This window comes from Aquila chrysaetos, chromosome 16, assembly GCF_900496995.4.
Source record: "Aquila chrysaetos chrysaetos chromosome 16, bAquChr1.4, whole genome shotgun sequence".
NCBI classification, from domain to species: domain Eukaryota; kingdom Metazoa; phylum Chordata; class Aves; order Accipitriformes; family Accipitridae; genus Aquila; species Aquila chrysaetos.
The window spans coordinates 16,684,433-16,706,112 of record NC_044019.1 but is presented as its reverse complement, the minus strand read 5'-3'; the positions used below and the strand labels follow the sequence as shown (position 1 = coordinate 16,706,112).

The 21,680-nt window shown below is 46.7% G+C and overlaps 1 protein-coding gene across 5 annotated transcripts in view; it reads left to right on the top strand.

Moving 5' to 3' along the window:
* Positions 1 to 21,365, top strand: part of LMO1 (LIM domain only 1) — a 64,096-nt gene extending 42,731 nt beyond the window's left edge. For 4 of the 5 annotated variants that reach the window (XM_030039353.1, XM_030039354.2, XM_030039355.1 and 1 more), the window contains exons 2-4: positions 3,408 to 3,621; positions 15,059 to 15,184; positions 20,000 to 21,365. In XM_030039353.1, the coding sequence (XP_029895213.1) occupies positions 3,408 to 3,621; positions 15,059 to 15,184; positions 20,000 to 20,105 (446 nt within the window). In that variant the 3' untranslated portion in view covers positions 20,106 to 21,365. The remainder of the gene's footprint in view (positions 1 to 3,407; positions 3,622 to 15,058; positions 15,185 to 19,999) is intronic. The other variant, XM_030039350.1, reaches the window with a different exon arrangement.
* The last annotated feature ends 315 nt before the right edge of the window (positions 21,366 to 21,680 follow it).

Below are 21,680 nucleotides of genomic sequence, written 5' to 3'. Positions count from 1 at the left end.
GAAAAGAAAGCGCAGCTCCCCAGGTGCTTGGGTTTTGCTGGAAGGGAGGCAGGAGGAGGAAAGTGGGGTTTGGTGTTGGCTGTGTCCTCTCTCTCTGCAAGCCTGCGACCGTGAAAGGGGTTAAGCTTCTGAGATGCTGCTCTCTTGTTGCTTGGAAATGACATGGCAAGCATTCGAGGAACCCTTGCTGATCAAGTTTGGCAGTTTTTGAAATTTTGTTTCACGCCTTGCCTGCTGTGTCAACTCACCAGCTAATTGCAGCTGCAACTTTCTGTAGTGGCGTGTGTGCTCTGTGCAGACTGGTTGGTTGGGATGTCGGAGGGAAGCCTCACAGACCAAAATGTAATTTCAAAACACTGAACCTGACCAGCAGAGGCTGACCTTGCTCGTTATTATCTGAGTGGGAATAGCAGCTTTGAACATCATATGATCTCTGAAACGGTACCTTTTTTCATTAGAAAGCCCCCTGCTGAACACTGACCAAATACATAGCTTTTTTTCCTAGCTTAAGGTACTGTTTAAAAATATATATATCTGTTCCTTTGCTAGTTATTAGAAGAAAATCAAAGTGTTACATTCCCCTTATTCGCAGAAGCCTCTCATAAGACAATAGCGCGCTTGCAATAGCGGGGAACTGAGATGGCCGCGGTGAGTGAGGGCTGCCAGGGCCACAGGTGGAACAAGAACCGCCGCTACAGCCAGCCCACAGCTCTCCGGGCCTGCTTGCCGCCTCAGGAGACCCTCCTAACCTGCCAAACTGCCCTTACCGATCAAACCAACCTCTCCTAATGGTCCAGCCAGGGTTTCATCCCTGTGCGACTGCCCTTGCACTTGACCGTGCTGCTGTTGGAGTGGACCCCTCGCTCTGGGTGAGGGCAGCTGTAACTCTGAAAGGGCACGGGTTTCAAAAGCGCTCGAGGGCCTTGGGAGGTCCCATCTGGCTGAAGATCTTGTACTTCTGAATTGCAGAGATGATCTCAAACCCCACCCATGCAGCAGTTCTCTTGCGAGGGGCTTTAAGAGGCTCTGGTTATCTAGAATCTGCATTTTGAAATCTGCAGCACCTCCAGATGCAGGATCCTCAAGTTACCTAGATGAACTTTGCAAAAGAATGGTATGATGACCCCCCCTTGTAAGAAATCCTCTTCTGCCTCTAAGGGTACGCAGCTCACATTTAGAAAGCCTGTTTGGAGGGTGGTGATGACTCACTGGTGTCTAAGGCTCCTATCTTAAAATATAATTTGCACATCTAGGTCTTAGTTTTCGTAGGTGCGAACTATTTTCTTTCATCACCGGTACTGATCTTACACAGTTTGCAAATGCGAATTCGTGTATGCACCCTTCTCTGCCTCAGAGTAAGGCAGTCTCTTCTCACGATGTAGTGTTTTCCTGGCGTGGAGTCAGAGAGAGCATGGGATGAAGGCTTTAAGTTTTCTGAAAAAGAAATTACTTGAAAAGTGAAGCTTCTCTTTGCTCCTGAAATGCACTCTGGGAAAAAAAAAAAAAAAGTGCTGTGTCCAGAACCACAGGGCCACTTCCCTCGTTCTTGTAAGAAACTCTCACCAGGAGCACAGGACTTCTGCAGTCTGACCTCCGACACCTGCAGTACACTGCACTTCTGACACTTCCCTGTCTTTTCCCACTTTCCAAACGTGCGGGTGTTTCTCTGTGGCTGTGTATGTAGAATTTCTCTCGGGAGCGTTAAGGGTTGCATATGCGGCAGCCAAACACAGATTTAAGTTTTCACTTAATTATTGCATATTTGTCACTGGCGTCAAAAGGTTGGTTGTATCGACTTCGCAAGCGGGTTTTGAGTGTGCCGTGGCAAAGAGCAGGAGGGCTCTTTAAGCCTTAAAGGGTTTTTGAATGTTACTTGACCTGTCTCCGTGCTGCTGAGACCACTTTGATAACAAATGGATCAATACCTCGCTGTTTGTGTAGAGGTGTCTTAAGTGCTATTGTCATCTGCTTGCAGCTCTGACAAAGCAATTATTACTGTAGGAGTGGTGGGTTTTACGTGTGCTGACCATTAGCCACTGTCAGGTGACACTGGCTTTTAAGGAAGGCAGCAAATGTCACTTATCACGGTGGCACTGACTCGGTCCTCTCCGGCTAAGGGACTGTTAATAATTCCATTATCAAGCTGCTTGCTACTTTCTGGGACATCGGCGCTTCTCACAGAAATGGTGGCTTCACTTTATGTAAGAGTATATAACCAGTGACACCTGCTACTGTAGCCAGAGTGTCCCCTCTCATCTTCTCTGCATTGGTTAAGCCCACAGCATGCTCACTACAGGGCCAGCATTGTCATTTTTAGTGATTGACACTAGTAAAAATAAAAATCAGTAAGAAAGTAAAATCAAGGCTCTAGAGAAAATGGGATTCTGGCATCTCAGTGAGTTCGTTTCTTCTTTCATCATCTCCTGTCCTCTTCCTCCCCCACAGTGCAATCCTTGTTTATTTTTCCACCTTGCCTGTGGATTCCATAAAATCCTCTCCTGTCTCCCTCTTAAACTGAGAAGGGTGACAGCTCTCACACCCGTGTCCGCGCTCACCGTGGGAGGCACCAGCTGCTTGGAGGAGAGGAAAAAGCTGGAGACAGCAGTGTGAGGAAGGTGGCCACGGCAAGTCTCCACCAGCCTAGTGACTTGAGTGTCCTATCACCACCTCACACCCAGCTAGCTCATGCTTGCTTTGCAGTCCCAGCAGGGATTTCCAGGGAGGAAAAAACCTCCTGGCTTTTTACTACCTTCTCCAGCAGTCCAAGAGGAGAAGGAAAGCTCTCCTTTGCTTAAGGAGTGTGGCTCCACTAGTGGTAGAGGGCCACTGGTTGGGTTATTCTCAGCCATCCACAAGGGCTTTTGAATAACATTTCTAGCTTTCACTGAGGCCTCTGTGACCAGCGGGGTTCACAGGAGAGGAAAAACAGTGGTGTACCACATCTTTTTATAGCCACTCCTCTCCTTTCCCCATCAAGCTTGATCCAGCCAAGATGTTAGACTGGGGGTACGTACAGTGATGACCCTTCTGATCTTCGTAATTGCCTGTGGCAGGTAATTAACAACACAAGGGTACCGGTAACGAGGGGAAAAAACCAAATGTTGAAATTGCAGCCAGTTTATTCTGCTGCAAGATGTTAATTAAAAAAAGTCTGGTGCTTTGTATCAGCCCTACCCTTAGGAAAAAAGGGCTGTGTTCCTGCAAGTGTCGCACTCCCACTTAACCCGCGACAGCAAATGAAGTTTAAATTCCTTTGACTATCAGCTTCTTGCAATGTGAACTCCTTGTAATGAAACCAGGAGCAGTATTTGCTCACAGATATACCTATAGCTCACAGTGCTACCCCAAATGCAGGCAACCTATTCAAGCTGTTTGGATATCTTCTAAACGAAATGCTTTGTTTGCAGGTGTGCCAATGTTATCCGTACAACCCAAAGGGAAGCAGAAGGGCTGTGCTGGCTGCAACCGCAAGATCAAGGACCGGTACCTGCTGAAGGCTCTGGATAAGTATTGGCATGAAGACTGTCTAAAGTGTGCCTGCTGTGACTGTCGTCTCGGAGAGGTTGGATCAACTCTTTACACAAAAGCGAATCTCATTCTTTGCCGCAGAGATTACCTGAGGTAAATAGAGGAACGTAACGTGGGCTCTTCCCAAAGCCTCTCAGTGCGCTGCCAGCTGTTTGTCTTTCTAAACCTCTACTATGAAAACATGTACTTGTGCATGGTCAGCCCTGCCCAGAAGAGGTTGGAGTTTCTTCCTCTGTCTAAGCATGGCTTTTTATTTGCACTTAACATATTTTGTAGTCAGGGAGGTGGAATCCTATTTTTAGGTCAAGGTAGAAGGAGGAGGGCATGACTTAACTATTATTATGAACTGACAAGAACAAACAGTGCTGCCTGAGAAAATTAGGAAAAGGCCGTTAATTCTTCTCGCATATCTTTGATGTTATAGTCCTGCATATTGACTGAGTCCTGACCAAACCTTTACCTTTTCTTTTGCAGTGATAGCTTTTAGATAGACTTGTAGTGCTTATATTGAGTAAGGTTCCTCCCAAGGGGCTCTCATCTCTTCCCTAAGCAAACAGCAAAACACTCCAAAACTACAGATCAACTTCAAAAAATTTTTCCTCATGAGGAAGTCTGCAGAGACCATCACTAACTCCGAGTTAGAACTACCCTGTCAGTGTGCGTCTGCAACACATAACACATGGGACTTTTTGCCTGGTGTGTATGGGGGTTTTGTACAAAATACTTTATATAAACACAAATGAATTTTAATAAGATAGCAGGCCTAATGCAAACATTCTTATGAGGGTCACACTGCAAAACACTTTGAGTTTTGCTTTGTTTTTCCTTTGGAAGAACGTACTTGATCTCCTGCTAATGTGTGTGTGTTCTTTTTTTTTTTTTTCCTAAAGCACTGATAGCATGTCTTATGCAACCTCAACTAGCGAACACATCTGAAGCAAAACAAAAACAACACGCCATTTTAAGACGGGGAGGTAAAATGCTGTCTAACCTTGTGGTGTCCAGAGGCTGGCTAGATTAGTCTCAATGATCAGATGCTTCATGTGTTTCAAAGTAAAACATATTCCTAAAAATCTTTAGTAAATATTTTCTTAGTAAACTTGAACAAACAAGTTTCTCCTTCTAAAGATGAGAGATTAAGCACTGAGCCAAATAGAAGACATAAGTCTATTAGCTGCCATACGGGAGCTGCCACCTTGCCTTTCAGGCAGGCAGTGTACAAGAGCATCCTGCCCACATGAGGATTTTTGCTCCTGTTTGAGCTGAAACTCTCCAGGGCACACATGAAATGTCTCAGCAGAAATTCTGCCACACAGGCAGCAGTTGCAGGTCCACACCGACTTAGGTGGGATGTGTCCCCAAAACGTAAGTGAGGGGGAGCTTGGGTAAGGGTGGAACACATCTGAAGGGCAAAAGACAGGATAAGCAGCCTGTGGAAAGGGTGTGGCGAGGAAAGAGTTAACTATCTTCAATGTCATGAAATAATTTTTTTACCTTGCTTAAATCTGAGTGTTTACTAATGCCAAAAGTCACTCGCTCTGGAAGTATCCTTAACCCTGTCTGTGCTAAGCTGAAAAAGCTGAGCTCCAGAAGGTTCTTTAACACACAGATTTCTAACCCCAAATTAGCATTTTGGTTCTTCCCTGACCCTCCTTCAGTTCAGCTGTACTCTTTCTGTGTTGTGGACATAATTCTGATGTGTCAATGAAGAATATAACAGCTCTTGATCTTCCCTTGTTGAGGATTGCGTAATTTCTTTTCATCATAGTATCACAATTGGGTCGTGTGAGGTACTAATCATCACAAGGACCCCCAAAACCTCTCAGGAGAGCTTCTTCCAGGAATAGTCTTCCTTCCAGAAAGCATAGGGTGCATTAGTTTCTGGAATGTTTCTTTATACTTTACGTTGTTTATCTTTTCTTTATCTTGTTTTCACCCAGCTTGCCAAGCGACCCAGGTCTCTCCATCAGTCATCCTCCTCTCCATTATATATCACTTCTCTAGACTTGGTCATTTGTGCACTTGATAAACAGTGTTGGGGGTGGGGGGTGGGTGTTTATTTTTTAAATCTGACCTGAAAAATAGATATTCAGCATTACAGAACCCTACTAGAAATACTCAGCTGGGCGGTGATTCCCATTTACATTTGCTTTTTGAGACCTATGAGCTACCCCATGTTTTGTCCATTTAATGAGCACCGTATTGATTTTGGTTTGTTCTAGTTTCATAACAAAAATAATGTGCAGCATCAAATCAGACACGTTAAAGTGCCGAAGGAGAGCAGTATTGATGCTGTTAAACTTAGAAGAACCTTTTTATCATTGCAGTTGCAGAGCATTTCTTTCTTTCTTTCTTTCCTTGATTTATGCTGAGAATGCTGCTTTGAGGTGGAAAAGCTTAATCTGTGATCTTCTCGCTGGTCCCCAGATGGCACAACTTTCTGGGGCACAGCAGAAGCCTGTGCTAGAGGTGGGAAAGAAGTCAGGAATTGCAGACCCCAGGAAATGGTCCACGTCCCATCTTTGAGAAGAGACGGCAATTCATGACATGGAAGACAGAAGGCAAGAGTTGGGGCTAGTGTTTGACCATGTCCGTGCAGCTTCTGTCCCAGCAGCAGTTAAGCGTGGTTTCTGAAACCAACTTGTTCTGTGCCTGAAAGGGGTCTCGTAGCCCCTGAGCCTCCATTTGTCGAGTTAGAATAATCCCCGGCCCACCAAAAGGGGAGTCTGCTGCTATTGGTGCAGCATGGTTAAATTGTGGAGGGAAGGCTTATGTGGCCTTTCCTTAAAATATTTTTCCCCTATCTGAATTTAGTCCATTATAGCAGCTTTGACCACTAGAAATATTTCTTAATTGTTTTTTTTGTTGGGAAGAACAATATAATTGTCATATCTCAGGAAATTTGACCAAGACTCGGGTAGGAAGGAATAATATTAATTCTGTAACACGGTTGTTAACTAGCGTTCAGCTGTTTAGCTAGCTTTGCAGCTATGATGTTTTGTGTTCTCCCTAATAAGTAAATTTAGGTTTATACTGGTTTTGGGGGGGTTCTGCCGAACTCCTGAGTTCTGTTCTCCTGATGCTAAGGAACCCTTTCAGGGTCCTAGGATAGGAATAAGTGCACTGCTATGCAGTCCCATATTTTATGGAAGTATAAAGCAATTGTTTTACTTTAAAACATCTTCTGTTGCCTTCTACACGTAATATTTCTTTCTCTCTCAATTTTAACTATTAGTTCTATTAATAGAAGGAACTGAAGTTGCCATCACCATCTTCTCTACTGTCTCTTCACTCCTGGTAATTTGAATTTTTCTTCGTGGAGAATTACCCATTCCCATCATTATATGATTCCTTCACTGTAATAGTTTTATAGCCTCTATCCACATCTTTTTTTTTCCTCGTTAAACAACTCGCGGTATTTGTTCTACTAGTCAAATTTTAGCAGAATTCATTCCTAAAAATAAGTTTTCGTAATTCAGACTGTACTTGCACCATAAAGGGAGTACTTCATCTGGAGGACAGGCAAAGGCAGTTATTGTTGACCACTTCCTCCACCTGCCTTTGAATAAGAACAGGGTGAACATTGCACTGATATTTAGTAGGTCAACCATCATGTGAAAAATTAAAAGGTAGTCTGATTCTGCACCCATAAATGTAAATATCTGAAGTCCAAAAGGAATATTGCTGCGTAATGACCAGGAGAAAAAACATGGCGTTTCATAACCTGTTTATAGACCAACGTTTCTTTGAATTTGCTCGTGAGCCGATTGTGTTGTTTAGGAATACATGCTTCGTTACCTGGTGAGACGTGCTTTCCCCTCCCCTTGCTCAGTGTCCACCTACGAGCCCGCAGCGTGCCCGTTCCTGCCCGCGGTGGCTGCAAAGACCCAGCCGTTACCACCCAGCACCAGGCTCCCGCTTGCCCCGTGGCCGCAACGTATAGGTGCTGACCTATAGACAGAAGGGGCTCCTGGAATATTCGGGGCGGCTTAGAAATTCAGCTGAAGTGGTTGTTAATTTGCCGGTCTGGGACCCTGCTTGTGCCACCCCTCCTGCGGGCAGGCGTCGTTGGGCTGCGGCCACTGCAGGGCTCGGGGGCCGGGATGAACTTCTGGACTCCTGCCATCGGCGTGGGGCAGGGCGCCGGGACAGGAGCGCGGCTGGCTCCCACCCCGCTGCGTCGGCCTGCCTTTGGAGCCGGCTTTGTCCGAGGTGTCGGCAGTGCGGCGGGCTGCTGGCGGCGTGCGCGGGTCCTCGGTGGGTTTTTGGAAAAAATCTTTCAAACGTATTTCAGGAGCTGCTCGCAGACCATGGCCTGATCATTTGTTTCAAAAGATAAACTGTCGTCATTGCTTGTGAGGGAACATTTGTTAACCTTCACATTTCATAAAACACTTTCTTGCTCATTTTTTAATCATGAAAGATGAAATTGGATCTGGAGTTGTTATCCTTGCGGTATCACCTCAGTCTCCAGCTGTGTCTAGATGTATCTTTCGATACATTTCGTCTGAGCAAATAGATTTACCATTTGTTTCATAATCACAGTTCCAGCATTCCTACCTCTAATTATTTTCGATAAGCAAATGCTATTGAAGAAACTGCTTCTGGGACAGAGAAGCTTAGCAGGCAGCTCAGATGGCTCCTCGCAGCCCCCACGCAGCAATGTGTGTTTGTTCCTGGGCGTAATTAAACATTCACCAAGCTCCAGTTCACAGGGACGGTTTGGGTGTTGCATCAGGATTTCCCAGGAGGAACTGACAACTTAAATTTCACTGTGAAGTGCTGATGAAGAATGTGATTTTTTCCTTTCTACTCAGCATGGTGCCCTCACACGAGCGAAGGCGAGTCAGGCTCGCTTTGACAGGAGCAGAACTGTTGCTTCTGCATGTTTGATATGCTGGTGTTGGGAAAGATTTTCATCATTTAAACTGATTAGGGCCTTAATTAGACTCCAAAGAAAGCTCAAACGTGCATTAAAAAATGATGGCGAATCAGTAAGAGAGAAGGGCTTTCCGGGAAGTCCTGATGCTGTTCTCAGTGGATTTCATGGAAATTCTTTCCCCCGACTTCCCGCGTTTTGATCAGTGCTGCAAGCTCAGCACAGCATCGGGGCTGCAACCTGAGCGTGGCGGCGGTGCCTGTGGCAAGCGGAGCAGCCCTGCGCGCCCCGTCTGAGGGACGGAGATGTCCCTTGGCACGGGCACCCCTCAGCACTGTCTGTGCCGTGGAGGCTTGGACTCCATCCGCCCTGCGCAGCTCCTAGTCCAAACGAGTCACCTGCCCGGTACTGGGGTTTCCAGTCGCTGGATGCTGGTTTTTGCTCTGCTCCGAATGCCCCGGTGGGTTCATTCTGTTAGCGAATCGCTTTGGGAGCCCTTTAGATGAAGTGTTCCATATCTGGCAAACGTGCAGGGTTGAATTTTTTTGCGGGTATGAAAAGCGATCTTGCACAAACAGAGGCACCCTGCTCTCTGGGACAGGAGGACGAGGGCAAATACCCTCCTTCTGGTAGGCTTCCCCAAGCCGGTAACGAAGGCCCTAAGCCAAACCATTAAACCACGGCTGGACGTGTAAGCACAAGTCTTCAGGAACTGAGAAGCGCATGCCATAACTAGCAGAATGTAAGTTAATCTACCAGAGACATCACTAGTACTCCGAATGTAGCTTCAGCCTGCAGAAGCTGCAACACCTTTGAAGCAGCAAGGAGAGTCTCTGGGATTTTTTTCGGCCAGAGGAGTGTAGTGTGCATGCATGCACCGAGAGAGTGCCCTGCCTGCTTTTCAAGGGGCACGTTTAGCATGGGGAGAAGAGGTAGAAATGCAGCGTGGCTGAACAAATGGTATTTGCTCAGAGCCTAAAAATGTTGCTAAATTGAAGTACTGTTCTTGCATCGCAACAGGGAGCGTCTGGCATGCTATGTAGGATACCCTCACTTCTACACTTGGTATCTATACAGATTAAGGAGGATTAATTAGGCTCAAAATACAATGTGTCTTGGCAACATTGCTGTGCTTTGTGATGTTAAAGCACAGATTTTTTTTTCTCCATAGTAGCTGGTCCAGGAGTTTCTCACAGCCCATGCCTTTCAGGATAAACAAGCAATGCTTGGTTTGTTCATTTGCTTTTTTCCCCCCTTTTTTTTCCTTCTCCACAACCTCCCAGTGAGGAGGAAAGCTTACGGGGAGTAATTCTGCCCGGCTGTGGTATACTAGCGTGCCTCTAGCACTTTCAACCCTGCAGTTTTCTGACTGCTGTTTTTAAACTCCCCTAAGAGGACATTGTTGCACGTATGTTCAGCAGTGTCCCAGACAGCCAAGATGGGGGTTAAGGTCAGCGGCTTCAGTTATACCATAAGAAGGCTGGGGTAGGGGAGGAGGACTTGGACTTCTCCCTGCTAAGAGTGCCAGCCCCACTGTAAGTATCTGCTGAAAATATGGAGAGAGAGACCAAAGGAGTAAAAAGAAGTGAACATTCAGATGCGTTCTTCAACTGAAAACAGATGCCCTTGAGCAACCTTGAAGTTTATGCCCAGTAATCTCTGAACTAGTGAGGTCACTTGACCAGAGAGCTTTTTTGTACCACGCTGGTTCAACTCCTCCCGCTATGCTATCCATGAATGCCAAACCCTTTGGCACACAAGACACAAATTCTTTGGGATTGAACTTGAAGGTTTCATGAGAGGACAGCTCGACCAACTTCATTAGTATCAAAATGCATTTCCTTTCCTTCAGCTGACAGGACTTTCCACTGCAGCACTGACAACGGTGTACTAGATAGGAGGGTGCACCAGCTAATACGTATTTCCCATGCTGAAACACCTATCGCTAAGGCTTTCTCCGAATATTACACAAAGGCTGATTACAAGGAAGTTGGGAACCTTGAGTCTGAAGTTGCTTTTAAGCTTATACGTTTAATCTTTTTAAGCGACATTCAGGCTTTCCCTGCAATTCTTGGAATATTCAGTACTTTGGTCAAATCAGACTTGTAGCTCAGCGTATTTCTAGTATCCACAGATGGGAAAAATACTGACTGCAAGCTGTTAAGAGCTGTCCTCACTGGAAGACTAGTTGTTGGTTTGTTTCACATGGTAAAGGCAAAACCTTTTCTTTTCATGACGATGAGTTTCAGGTACGTAAAGCAAGTCGTGTTCTACAGCGGGTCCTGATGGAGCTAGGAAATAAATGGCAGCAGGCATAGAGGGAAGGTGTATGGGAAAACCTATTTCACCTACTAGCTGGAGAGGATATGAGCATGGGGTTCGGTAGCTCTTCAAAAACTTGTATATCCAGACAATCTGGATATACAAATACATAGAGAAATATGTAGCTGTACACAATATTTACAAATCTAGATATTTATCTGTAGATAAGTGTTTAGTCCTTTTTCAACTCATAATTCTTGCCTTTCAGTGTTGACAAAGCCTCTTGTTTTAGGGAATTATCAGTCTCAACTCAGCTGTTTAATTTTGAACTTGTCTTATTCTTGAGTTGTTTAAAAAAAATCCAATTGACACTCCCAACCTATCCTTTCTGTACCACTCATTATTTATATGTGCCTGTCCTGGTTCCTCTTTTTTTGTCTCCTGTGAACTCAACAGCTCCAAGATTTTCACTCTTTCTGTGGAGGGAAGATTTTCTCCCTCTTTCTCGATTGCAAGCTGCTAGCTAGTCAGACACCAGGCTAGAGAGAGGAGAAGAAACGGGGACTCTCTCTCTCCTTGTAGGCAATGACTAAAACAGATTGTTTTTCCTAGTGGTGACAGAAATAGGCAATCAGGTTCTCAGGTTAGCCACCCTGCACATTTTGGTCAGAAACGGAAAAATTTGTTAAAAGGTGCTAAACTTAATGTGTTCATATGAGAAGTTTCTTACTGTTTTCCCTACGGTAAGGACTCTTTACCATTTTTTTTTTCCCCAAAAACCTACAGGGTGCTGTGACTTTACTATAGTTTGAGTTAACTTCAGGTGTATTCATGGAGCTGGTGAGGTCTGGATCATTGTGCAGAAGACTACTCTTTAGCCCAGACAAGACTACATAAAAAGCATCCTTTGACAGTTGCCTACCACTTCCAGGAGCGCTCTCTTCTTTTCCCATTAATTCATTTGCATTCACTGCTGCTCCTGTATGCCAATTAGCTTTAATTTTTACTATACACACTGACATCAATGGCCAATGAGAACAGCACGTAGCGGGATTTTTAGTGTGCCTATAAACTACAGAAAATTGTCCTTGGACAAACTCCTGCTTTTAGACTGGCTGACAACAATAGACATGGTTAAGTTCAGGCTAAGAGCCATTAAACATAATTACTACCACAGGCTAGAAGTTTAATTGTGCTAAATTTTAAATCTGCATAGTCTATGCTTATTTACAAGCTGGCTAGGTCTTCCTGTTACATAAGGGGGAATAAATCTGTACTTAAAAATTGTTGCCTTTTAACTTCAAAGGGAGATGAAAAAAACCCGGGTTTTTTAGAAGCAGCAAAACAACTCCAAACTGAAACCTTTCTGTATTTCCAGCTTCTTTTATGCAAATGGCTCCAAGCTGGTAAGTAGATGCTGAGCATCTTCTGATAGATTTTTTTTTTTTTTTCTAATGTGCTTCAACTTTGTGTGTGTGAATGTGCGCGAGAGTATTGCATCTGTTATGAAGGTGTCTGGGGGACAGAATGCAGATCAGTTTGTTCATGTGGGGTTATTTTAAATTTAACCGCAGATGGGGCTTGGGGTGGAAGATTTTCCTCTTGCTCCTTGTCTTCTCTCCCTCCTCTAAATAATGTTAAGCTCCCCACCTCAGAAAGTTTCAGCTCAAGTAGCTTCTGGGTAAGTAGGTATCAGACGTGGCAGGTTTTTTACAAGCAAACAAAAAAGGCAAAAGCCTGTGTTCATTTTGTTTTTTCTTCCAACAGAATGAAAAAAAAAATTCATGTTCACTGAGCTACAAGTTACGGTGTATATTTAGAAGCATGGTGAATATACAAGGGCTCTAAGTCACTCCCTGAAAAGCAGATTAAAATTAAGAAGTGCTAGAATACGTGTGAAATGTTCATCTGTTGGGAAAGGGAGGGTATGGAGGACTGTGAAACTTGATAGAAGAGAAAAAGATTAGCACGCTGACTAGCTGGAAGCTACATTTATGTAGACATTAGAAGGCAACACGATTTCAGCTGGACAGAACATAAGCTTCAGATCTTATGCAAACAGTCAAAGCTGTTTAACAATTGGTTTACCCCCAAACCCCTGAAAGGAGACAGGTGAATACGATGCCAAATACATTTTTCATGTTTCTTAAGCTAACTGTTTAAATAGTTAAGTGAACATCTGTCCAAATTTCCCCATCATTTCCATTTAGAAAAGTCTCCTATTTGAAGGCTGAAGAAAAGCGCCTGCTTAACAATGCAAATGGTGCTGTCTGGGGCCCCTTTATTTTGTTTAATCTAGATTGAGCTCCACACAACTGTGATGCTAATGAATAATGGATATTTTATACTTGTGCATGTAGCAGTGCTGGGCACAGAGCAAATCTAGGATTAACCTCCCACTTTCCCTGCCTAACACGTATTGGACTTATTTTTTGAGTTTGCTGTGACTTGGGTACTCTAAAAACAGATGCCTGGTTTTATGGAAAATGGCAAAACTCCGGCAAAAGCCGTCAGGTTTTGCTATGCCCAAGTGAGGTACCGTAGAAGGGGGCAGCTACGCTGGGGGAGGGAGGGATGTCTGTATTAATGGCTTGATTTGCGAGCGGGTGCTGAATGAGAGCCAGGGCGTTTCAGGGTGGAGACCTGTACGCTTTTCAGTGCCACATTTTTTCAGTCCGGTCTGCTGGCGTTAGGCAGCCAGGCACTGCGCTCAGCTGCCTCCCCTGCCTGCGGGAGCAGGAGCAGGAGCAAGCTGGAGTCAGCTTGCAGGGAGAATGGGACTGCCCCGGTACCGATTACATGGTCTGAGTTGGCCGGCGCAGACTATGTAGCTGGGATTTTACCCTGCCTTTCAGCCCTCGTATGATGAGTTCATACGGGAAGAAATTTTGGTACTCCCTTTGCGCTTTTTCTGTCCTGCAGAAGTGTTTCCATTTGGTTTGCGTAGTTTAACTTTCAGGGAAAATGCAGTACTGTTTCTTCATGGCAAGTCTCGGGGTTTTCCAGCTGGGCCTAATGAAAGACCACTGATGCCACTTCTAACGAGAAATAAGGGTAGCCTTTTTTTTATAGCTGAAGAGCAAGCTGACTTTGGTAGCACAGCGCTGTGGGAGGGTGGGAGAGTTGCGTGGAGGTTTCTATAACATTGCTGGGTGTTTTAATTCACAATTACTGGCCAGTAATAATTAGTATTGATTAGCTTGGCAAATTGCAGGTTTAGAAATTGGTTATAGATTTTCCTGATGCTTCTCGTCTGCGTGTTGTGGAATCAGCCAGAGCCAATGGCTCGAAACAAACCGCAAGCCCAAATCTGTCTGCGGGCAGCGACGCGTTGCACGCGCAGAGCTAATGGTCAGCAGGAACCGTACGTCTCGAGGCTCATCGCCCCAAGAATACGATTTTTATCATCTCCTAAGCAAAGTAACTAACCACACGCGTATTGACCACAGTCTCGGGTGCAATTTGGTTTTGTCGGCCTGTCGATACGTGCCCCGGCTGGTTCGTGTGGCTTTGTCGTCGCGGTGGCGCGCGCAGGGGGCTGCAGGGACACCTCGGCGAAGGGGGCCGGGGGAAGGATGCTGCGGTCTTGGTTGAGTCCCCTGGCGAGAGCTGTAACAGCAGCAGACATCTGGGGAGACAGATAGTGAAAGCCAAGATGAAAATGGCAAAGCTTCCAGTGCTGAAGGGCTGTCCTGGAGGACCGAGGAGCTGAAGTGGAACGGCTGAGCATGCTGTTCAGGCCGCGGTGGAAGGGCTTAGCTGGCTCCCGGGAGGGACGTGGAGGCGGGAGGAGGGGGGCACAGCCAGGGAGGAGGGCTTGCTCTCCGAGATGCCTTGCAAAATGCTGTTGTGCTCATCGCGAGAGAAATTGTGCTTTTCCGTTTTGAACAGCAGGTAAGTGAGGTTCTTCCCGAGCTATATTATAGCGTTGCCTGCCAGGGTTGGCAAAGTTTGCAGGTCTTCTGCGTCTTGCCGCGAGAGGCTGCCAGCCTATCCTTCTGTTCAGTCGCGGCCAAGCGCAGATGGGGCAACCGCAGGCGGAGGAGGACGGGCGGCTCCGAGCACCTACCCCGCCGCTGCAGAGAGGCAGATAGTTTTTGACCGAAATTTTGTGAGCCCCAAAATAGTGCTCTAAGTGTTTAATGCTGTTCTCCATTAGACAGCAAATTAGCCCTAGGCTTACAAACCAAATGAAGTTTCATCTCGACAATCGGAGCCTGCTCACCAGGCAGTTTTATCCCAAGTTCCCGCACACTGGTTGGTCAGCGAAATGGAGACTGCAACTTCTATTTATTGGTGCAATACAGTATTTGATACTGCTAATTACACTTAATTAGTCCTTCCACCATTTAATTAAAATGGCTTCTAATGATTGTGCTTCTTTGGCAGGCTCTTTGGTACCACCGGGAATTGTGCTGCCTGCAGTAAACTGATCCCTGCCTTTGAGATGGTGATGAGGGCCAGAGATAATGTTTACCATTTGGACTGCTTTGCCTGTCAGCTCTGCAACCAGCGGTGAGGACACAGTTATTATACACACAAACACAAACTAATTTATACCTTTGCCCGCAAAATAGGGGAAATGTTTGATCCACGCTACCTGTCCGGGGCTCACAGCCTGCTGGCTCGGGCTGGTTTATTAGGCTGACCTGGGTGATGCATGTAAGTACCTGTAGCCCCTTTACCGCAAATCCCCTTGGAGCTGGTGGGAGTTGGAAGGGCGAGGGGAGCACACAGACTGCAGATCTGGCCACGGTTGTATGCAGCACAGCTGCTGCTGAATAAAACAAACTGCTTCAGTGTCCTTTCAGGATCTACCCTCTTTGCAGAACACAGACGACAGAGAATGGCCCTCCTCTGGCAAACTGATGTTATTTTGCTTAAAGCAGGTTTCTGACAGGCTCAAAACTGAGGACAGCAAAGAAGAAAGAGAAAGAGAAGGGACAGGAAGGAGAAAAAAAACTCTAGATAAGCTCCTTCCAACACTAGGAAGAAATCCCTTTAGTAGTTGTGTAATTAATAGGGGATCTTGGTGGTGTAATTTTGAGTGGGGCTTGTGTATTTCTGCTGGGTTTTACCCAGTGGAAAATGCACATCAAGGAGTATGATAAAGGGTCACGCACAAAGTTTTCACTTGGGCTACCTGTAGGCAGCTGAATTTGGGAGGGCTGTGAAAAATCTTCCCAGCGCCCTGTTTGTTGGTCATTGTAGGCGGAATGGAAGCCCACAGAACCAGATGTGTCATAGTGTCGCTTTCTGATGCATCCATCCATCCATCTTGTCCAAGACAGGCCAGACAGTGCTTGTTGTTCCTACTGCTTGTTTAGTTGGGCTGCAGTGACTGCCCAGGGCCCAAGGGCTGTGCTGGGGTTCCTGTTCTGGACTTGTGGTTGTGATTCCCAGAGGTGAAACTAGGAGGCAATGCTTCATGCCGTGTGAAGGTGTGAGAGAGATGACAAAACTCGCGGGAAGATGGAGAGCCTAATTCTGTAAAAGTCAAGCTAAAAGCCTGACTTAAAAATTCATTGTTTGCCCTAGAACAAAAGTCACCGTGGGATCTCTACTAGTGAAGCAGCCATACACGGTGCAAACCTCTGCCACCTTTCCCACTAAACTTCGGCGACCGTGCAAACTGGGGTCCGATTCTCCTTCCGTGCCCTCTGACAGGGGCTCAGTCCACGGGGATGTGAATGGGGTTGCGGCTGGTTGGTGCCAGAGCATGGAAGAGGAGAATCGGGCGAGCCGTTTGTAGCTCAGGTGGCTTTACTCGGTCCCGTTATTGAAGGCGGAGGCGGTGTTTGTTGGAGGTAGAAAGCTCCTATTAATATTGGCGTTGTCCCCAGGCACGGTGGCAGCGCCGAGGCGGCAGTGACATCTAGTGGCTCCTGGCCCGGGGCTCCTCTCGGGAAGCCCCGTTACATCTCTCAGTTGCCCAGTCTTGTTTTGGCACTCTTGAACACGCTCCCGCGACAGCCGCCATTCCCGATGGGCAGCGTGCGACCGCTTGCAGAGCTAATACGTGCCCTCCCCGAGATGGTCTCTCTTCACGCAGCTGAAATTGCTGGTGGGTTGTGGGGTTTGTCTCCAGGCTCGGAGGTGTTGCGGGGTGCTGCCAGGCTCAGCCCTCAGGCTCGGCTTTCTTCAGCCTGCCCACGAAGGCCGGGCAGGAGAGGGGTGCTCCCAAACTCCACGCCGATACCGGGGCTGGAGCATCTCAAATGTCCCTTCTGGCAGAGGCAAGTCACGGCTCTGGGCTGCGCAGGCGGGAGTGCTGGGGTGGCCTTGGAGTCTGTAGGATGAGCGTTTGTCATCAAACCCCTACTTTACCCTAGCTTCTGTCATGGAAAAGCCTAGTGCCGCCTAGTTTTCATTTTCAGGAATTTCTTTTCAATTTCACCCTTTATTACAAAGGCTCCAAAGCACCCCTCTCCCTCTCTTCCCTCTGCGATTACTAACGCTATTACTGCACTCAGTGCAAAGTACGGTCCTGCTCTGCCCTTAAAATAACCTCCATGCACTGTCACTGCCTGGCAGGAAAGCGCAGGTAATTCCCCGTTCTGGCGGAGTCGTGCTTTGATGCATGAGGGATTTGCCCAGGTTGGGGGGAGCTGAATGTTTCTGAAAGATGGGCTGAGTAGACGGCATAGAGCTACGTGTAGATTGTTATTTTTGGCTGAGATCAGAAGACTACAACCTTTTATGACTTATCCTCTAAAGATTTTGGCCAGAAAGGGCAGAATGGAAGTGCTCCTGTAACAGATGACATTGGAAGCTGAACCAAGAACAGTGAGTTTAAGTAACCGTAAAGTCAAAATTGCAGAGGTGGATGCCAAAACTAGTTCTGAATCGGAAACCCCACCTGAAACCCCACCTCAGTGTCCGGCTATGAAAAGATTTGATTATGAAGACCTTTCTCTAGTTCTCTTCCAGCTTACTTGCCCTTCTATAGCTAAACTGTGTCTGTGTAGAGTGTTAAATCCATCAGAGCAAAATCTCTAATATTTTTGCCAAATGTGCAGTTTTCATTAGCTTCATTCTCCAAAACACCAGATTTGCAGCAAGTCCTACGCACTACTCAGCCTACTAGGCTTTAATAAGGCCAACATTGCTTCTCACAATAGTGAATAAAAGTTGGTCACTGCTGTAACTGGCTAAGAGATCAGTATTACAAGGGTTTCAGGAAATCCAGCTGCTTGGGTTGCCATTATCTAAGATGTGGTTTTGCTCGGAAGAAAATCACTCTGTAGAAATGGCAGGGTAGGTTCAGTGCCTGTTTCTCGCTGCTGCTGGCTGGAACTCGATCAGCCAGACAGGCTCTGCGACAGACCCGCTCCGAGCAGGAGGGCTGGTGGTGCAGGCCCACGTCTCGCTCTGAAGAGAGCTGCGGGCTGGGACACGTGAAACTGGGTCTGAAGTTGCTCTGTTAAATCCCCTGTCTCTAGTTGCGATGCGTCAGCTGAAGAGATGCCAGTTTACTGCTGGGTTTGCAGGACTGGCAGGCAGAAAGAAAGAGTCGCTTTTCCAGTGAATCAAGGCCTTCTCCCAAAACTTCACAAGGTCTCGGGGTACCCCTGCTGTGCATTTTAGGTCCTATGTGCTCATATGGCCCAGCCACCCCCCAGCTCCCTAGTTCTCCCACTCCTCCTTTGGCTCCTCTAGACCCAAACCAGGTTTGGCAAGAGAGCGCTGTCGATGATGCTGGTGACAAAGAGTAATTTTTGCATTTCTCTTCTTGGAGATTTATATTGTACTTCAGGTAGGGGTAAGTAGCAAAAAGCAAGCAGCTGTGACTGTTATTTATAGTGAGTAAACCTACTGGTGGGGAAGGTGGTGTTAAGGCGAGTGTGCGCAGTACAGTTTTTAGCATAAGAGCTGCTAATTTAAATTGAGATTAATTTTTAGCTTTTTAACATACAAAAAAGGTTGAATTTCAGAACTACTAAAGCATGTGCCACAGAGGGAAGAAGATGGAAGGTCTCCAGTGAAATCGTATGAAGTGAGAATAGATACCCAGTTCTCCCTGTATCGATTTGTCAAATTAATCAGCTTACTTGCAGGTGTCCAGTTGGAGAAAACTTGTGCCCATGTCAGACCTATAAAGGAGCTCTGAAATGATCAGTCCTGTTCTTGTAGCAGAATATATTCAGTTTTTGTTGGAGATGCTCTGCCCGAAGCTGCCTGAGTTACAAATCTAGAAAGCATTTTAGACAAGGAGTAGGCAATGTCCCTGCCAAAGCTCTGCCTGGGAGCAGAGGAAATGGGTGTTTGAGGTCTGCTGAGTCTCCTGAGGATGGGATCATCTCTACTGATCTTCCTTCAAAGCCCAGTAACTATTCGGCCTCGCCAGAGGCTGGTACCTACCGGTTCCTCTCGGTTCAGAGCTGCATTTTGGCGCAGTGGCCGGGGTGCCTCTGCTTTAGGGACCCGGGACTGATTTAAGACTCAGCGCTTGGGGCAGGGAGGTGCAGCCCCGTGCTCTGGTCTGTCATTGCCCTGCTAGCACGATGGACAAAAACCAGCCCCTGAATTGGGTGCAAAGAACATTATTTGTTATCTTAAGAAGTAAAGATTAGCTTCTGATTCTTGAGCAAGCAGGCAGGGCAAAAAAGCTATTGGCTGTCAGTTCACACCTCTCAGATCTTATATATGGAACTTTTTTGACCTTAATGGTCAAATAAAATTGTTAAATATCACAAGCCTCTCTGTCAACTTCAAGACAAACAGAACAATTTACATGGTATATAGAGAGCAGTGCCCTTCGCTCAATGAAGATAAAGGTTAGGAGTCCAGCCACCAGGAAATTTCTATTTATTGTTCAGCACTGTACACAAGGGGGTGAGGAAAGACTTAATAGCCAGTCCTTGCCTGGAAATTAGTGTAAATACTGCCTCACCCGAGGGAACCGTGGAAATGTGGATACCAGCAAAAACTTCAAATAGTCTCTGTGTAATATCGCCTGCTTGATTTCCTGCTTGTAGAGCCGACAGCTCTCGTCTGCAGGGCCAAATCCCTTAACTGCTCCCGGCCTCCTCCCGCCGCTGGTGCGGGACCCGGCAGAGACCGGGACCTGCTCCCCGAGCTGCTTCGCACAACCGTGGCCTGGGAGCTGGACACCGCTGTGCCAGGAAAAGGGACGGCAAAACCCCGGGACGTGCGCAGGGAAGGGGAGCGGGGGGAGAAGCACGGAGGCTTTCCTGGGGTCCGCCACCGCCGGCAGAGCTGGAAACCAAACTCTGGTCCCCGGAGTCACCTTCAGACCCAAACAGCCTCCAATTCCCCCTGTCCTAACCTCTGTTCACACTTACACCCGTTAATTCTTTTATCTTCCAGATTCTGTGTGGGAGACAAATTTTTCCTGAAGAACAACATGATCTTGTGTCAGATGGACTATGAGGAAGGGCAGCTGAACGGGAGCTTCGAGTCCCAGGTTCAATAACAAACCCTGCTTCGCTGAAGCACTGTGGGATGGGTGCTCGGCCGCGCGAGCAGCGAGGGCGCCCGTCAGCTTGCCTGCAATATTTTTTTAATTCTTGGTCCAGAGAGGACTATATACATTGTAGTACTTTTCCCCCCCAACACAAAGCAGTTACAATTTTAGATGTACAGTTGTGCCTGCTTAGCTGAGCACTGCATTGCCTGTATGTTTGTGAGTTTTTGGGGTCTGGGGGAGGGCTCTGTACAGTCTGTTTTCTGTATATAAACTGGAACATTTATTTTATGAAAAATGTAATGCAATTTTATTACTGGTGTGAATTAAAAATTATGAATGTTTCCTGGTCATCTTAGCTGTGGTTTGTTCCCCATGTGGTGAAGGCCTGTATTTCCTGTGCTTGATGTTGAACAGACTATTAGAAATGTATACACAGATCCCTGGAAACTGGATGAATAAAAGCAGAGGCGGGAGTTCACACACACAAACCGGGGGAAGAAATGCTGCTGCAGAGTTAGACCTCTCCGCTCGAACCGTGCAGAGACTCGTGTCCAAAAACCTGCCGCGGTGTACGACGGGAGGGAATGAGCCGTGGGCGGGCGACGGCTGGGAGCCGTCGGTGTCGCTGGCCGGGTCCCACGGAGGCCGCTGAGCAGCACTGAGCTGCTGGCGGAGAGGTCTCTCGCTTTTCACATCTATGAATTTAGAAAGAGCATTTCCATGGCCAGGAGTGCTCGTTGGCCGGCTGATACGGTGTCTCCAGTCTGGGCTGTGAGGAACAGGCTCCCTCCAGCCTTGCCAAAGGGTGCCCAGGCATTGATCAGAATATTAATTTCCAGGCTTTGATAGGCAGTGGGGTTTTCCTGTGGGGCATCGCTTGTCCAGGTCTGAACTGCTGTGAGAGCTGATGTCAGGGTTCGAATGCGACCGGGCGCTGACGCAGCATCCCTTTTCACAGCCCTTTTTGCTTACTCTGTGCCAGGTGCTTTGACCTCCCACGTTAACGAAAGCGATCGGATTTGAAGCATCTCCCGTAGAAAAGCTCTGAACTGTGTTCCTGCTGCGATGCTTTGTGCAATGATTTTCAAGGTTATGCAATTCATGTGCAACCCACTGGACTGTACCAAACACGTTTCTTTGTATGGTGAGTGTCACTTTAATACAGTGCACCAGTAGCTGTAAAGGATGGCTGCAATTCTATTTATTTTGTCGTCTTGCTTTTTCTTAGATTTACCCCCCTTTCCTCTAATAAATAGACACCGAGTACTTTTTTTTCTGATGTGACTTAATCGGTTACTGGTCCTGGATCGCGTGTGTGTTCTGTGAATTGCGAACGCCAACTGCAGCGCAGCTTGGTCCTGCTCTGCCTGTTGCATGAAATGCTTTTATGTGCATCTATGTTGAATAATGGCTAAACAGAAGCAAAACACCACTAGACACTTAGTATACTTCAAAATATACTGAAGCCACCTCAGACATGTGGATTTGTTGGGTGATTTTTCTTCCCAAACAGACGTTTTGGGTTGGGAGACCCATTATAAAATGTGTGGCCCTATCCCCTTTTATTCCCATAAAGATGGA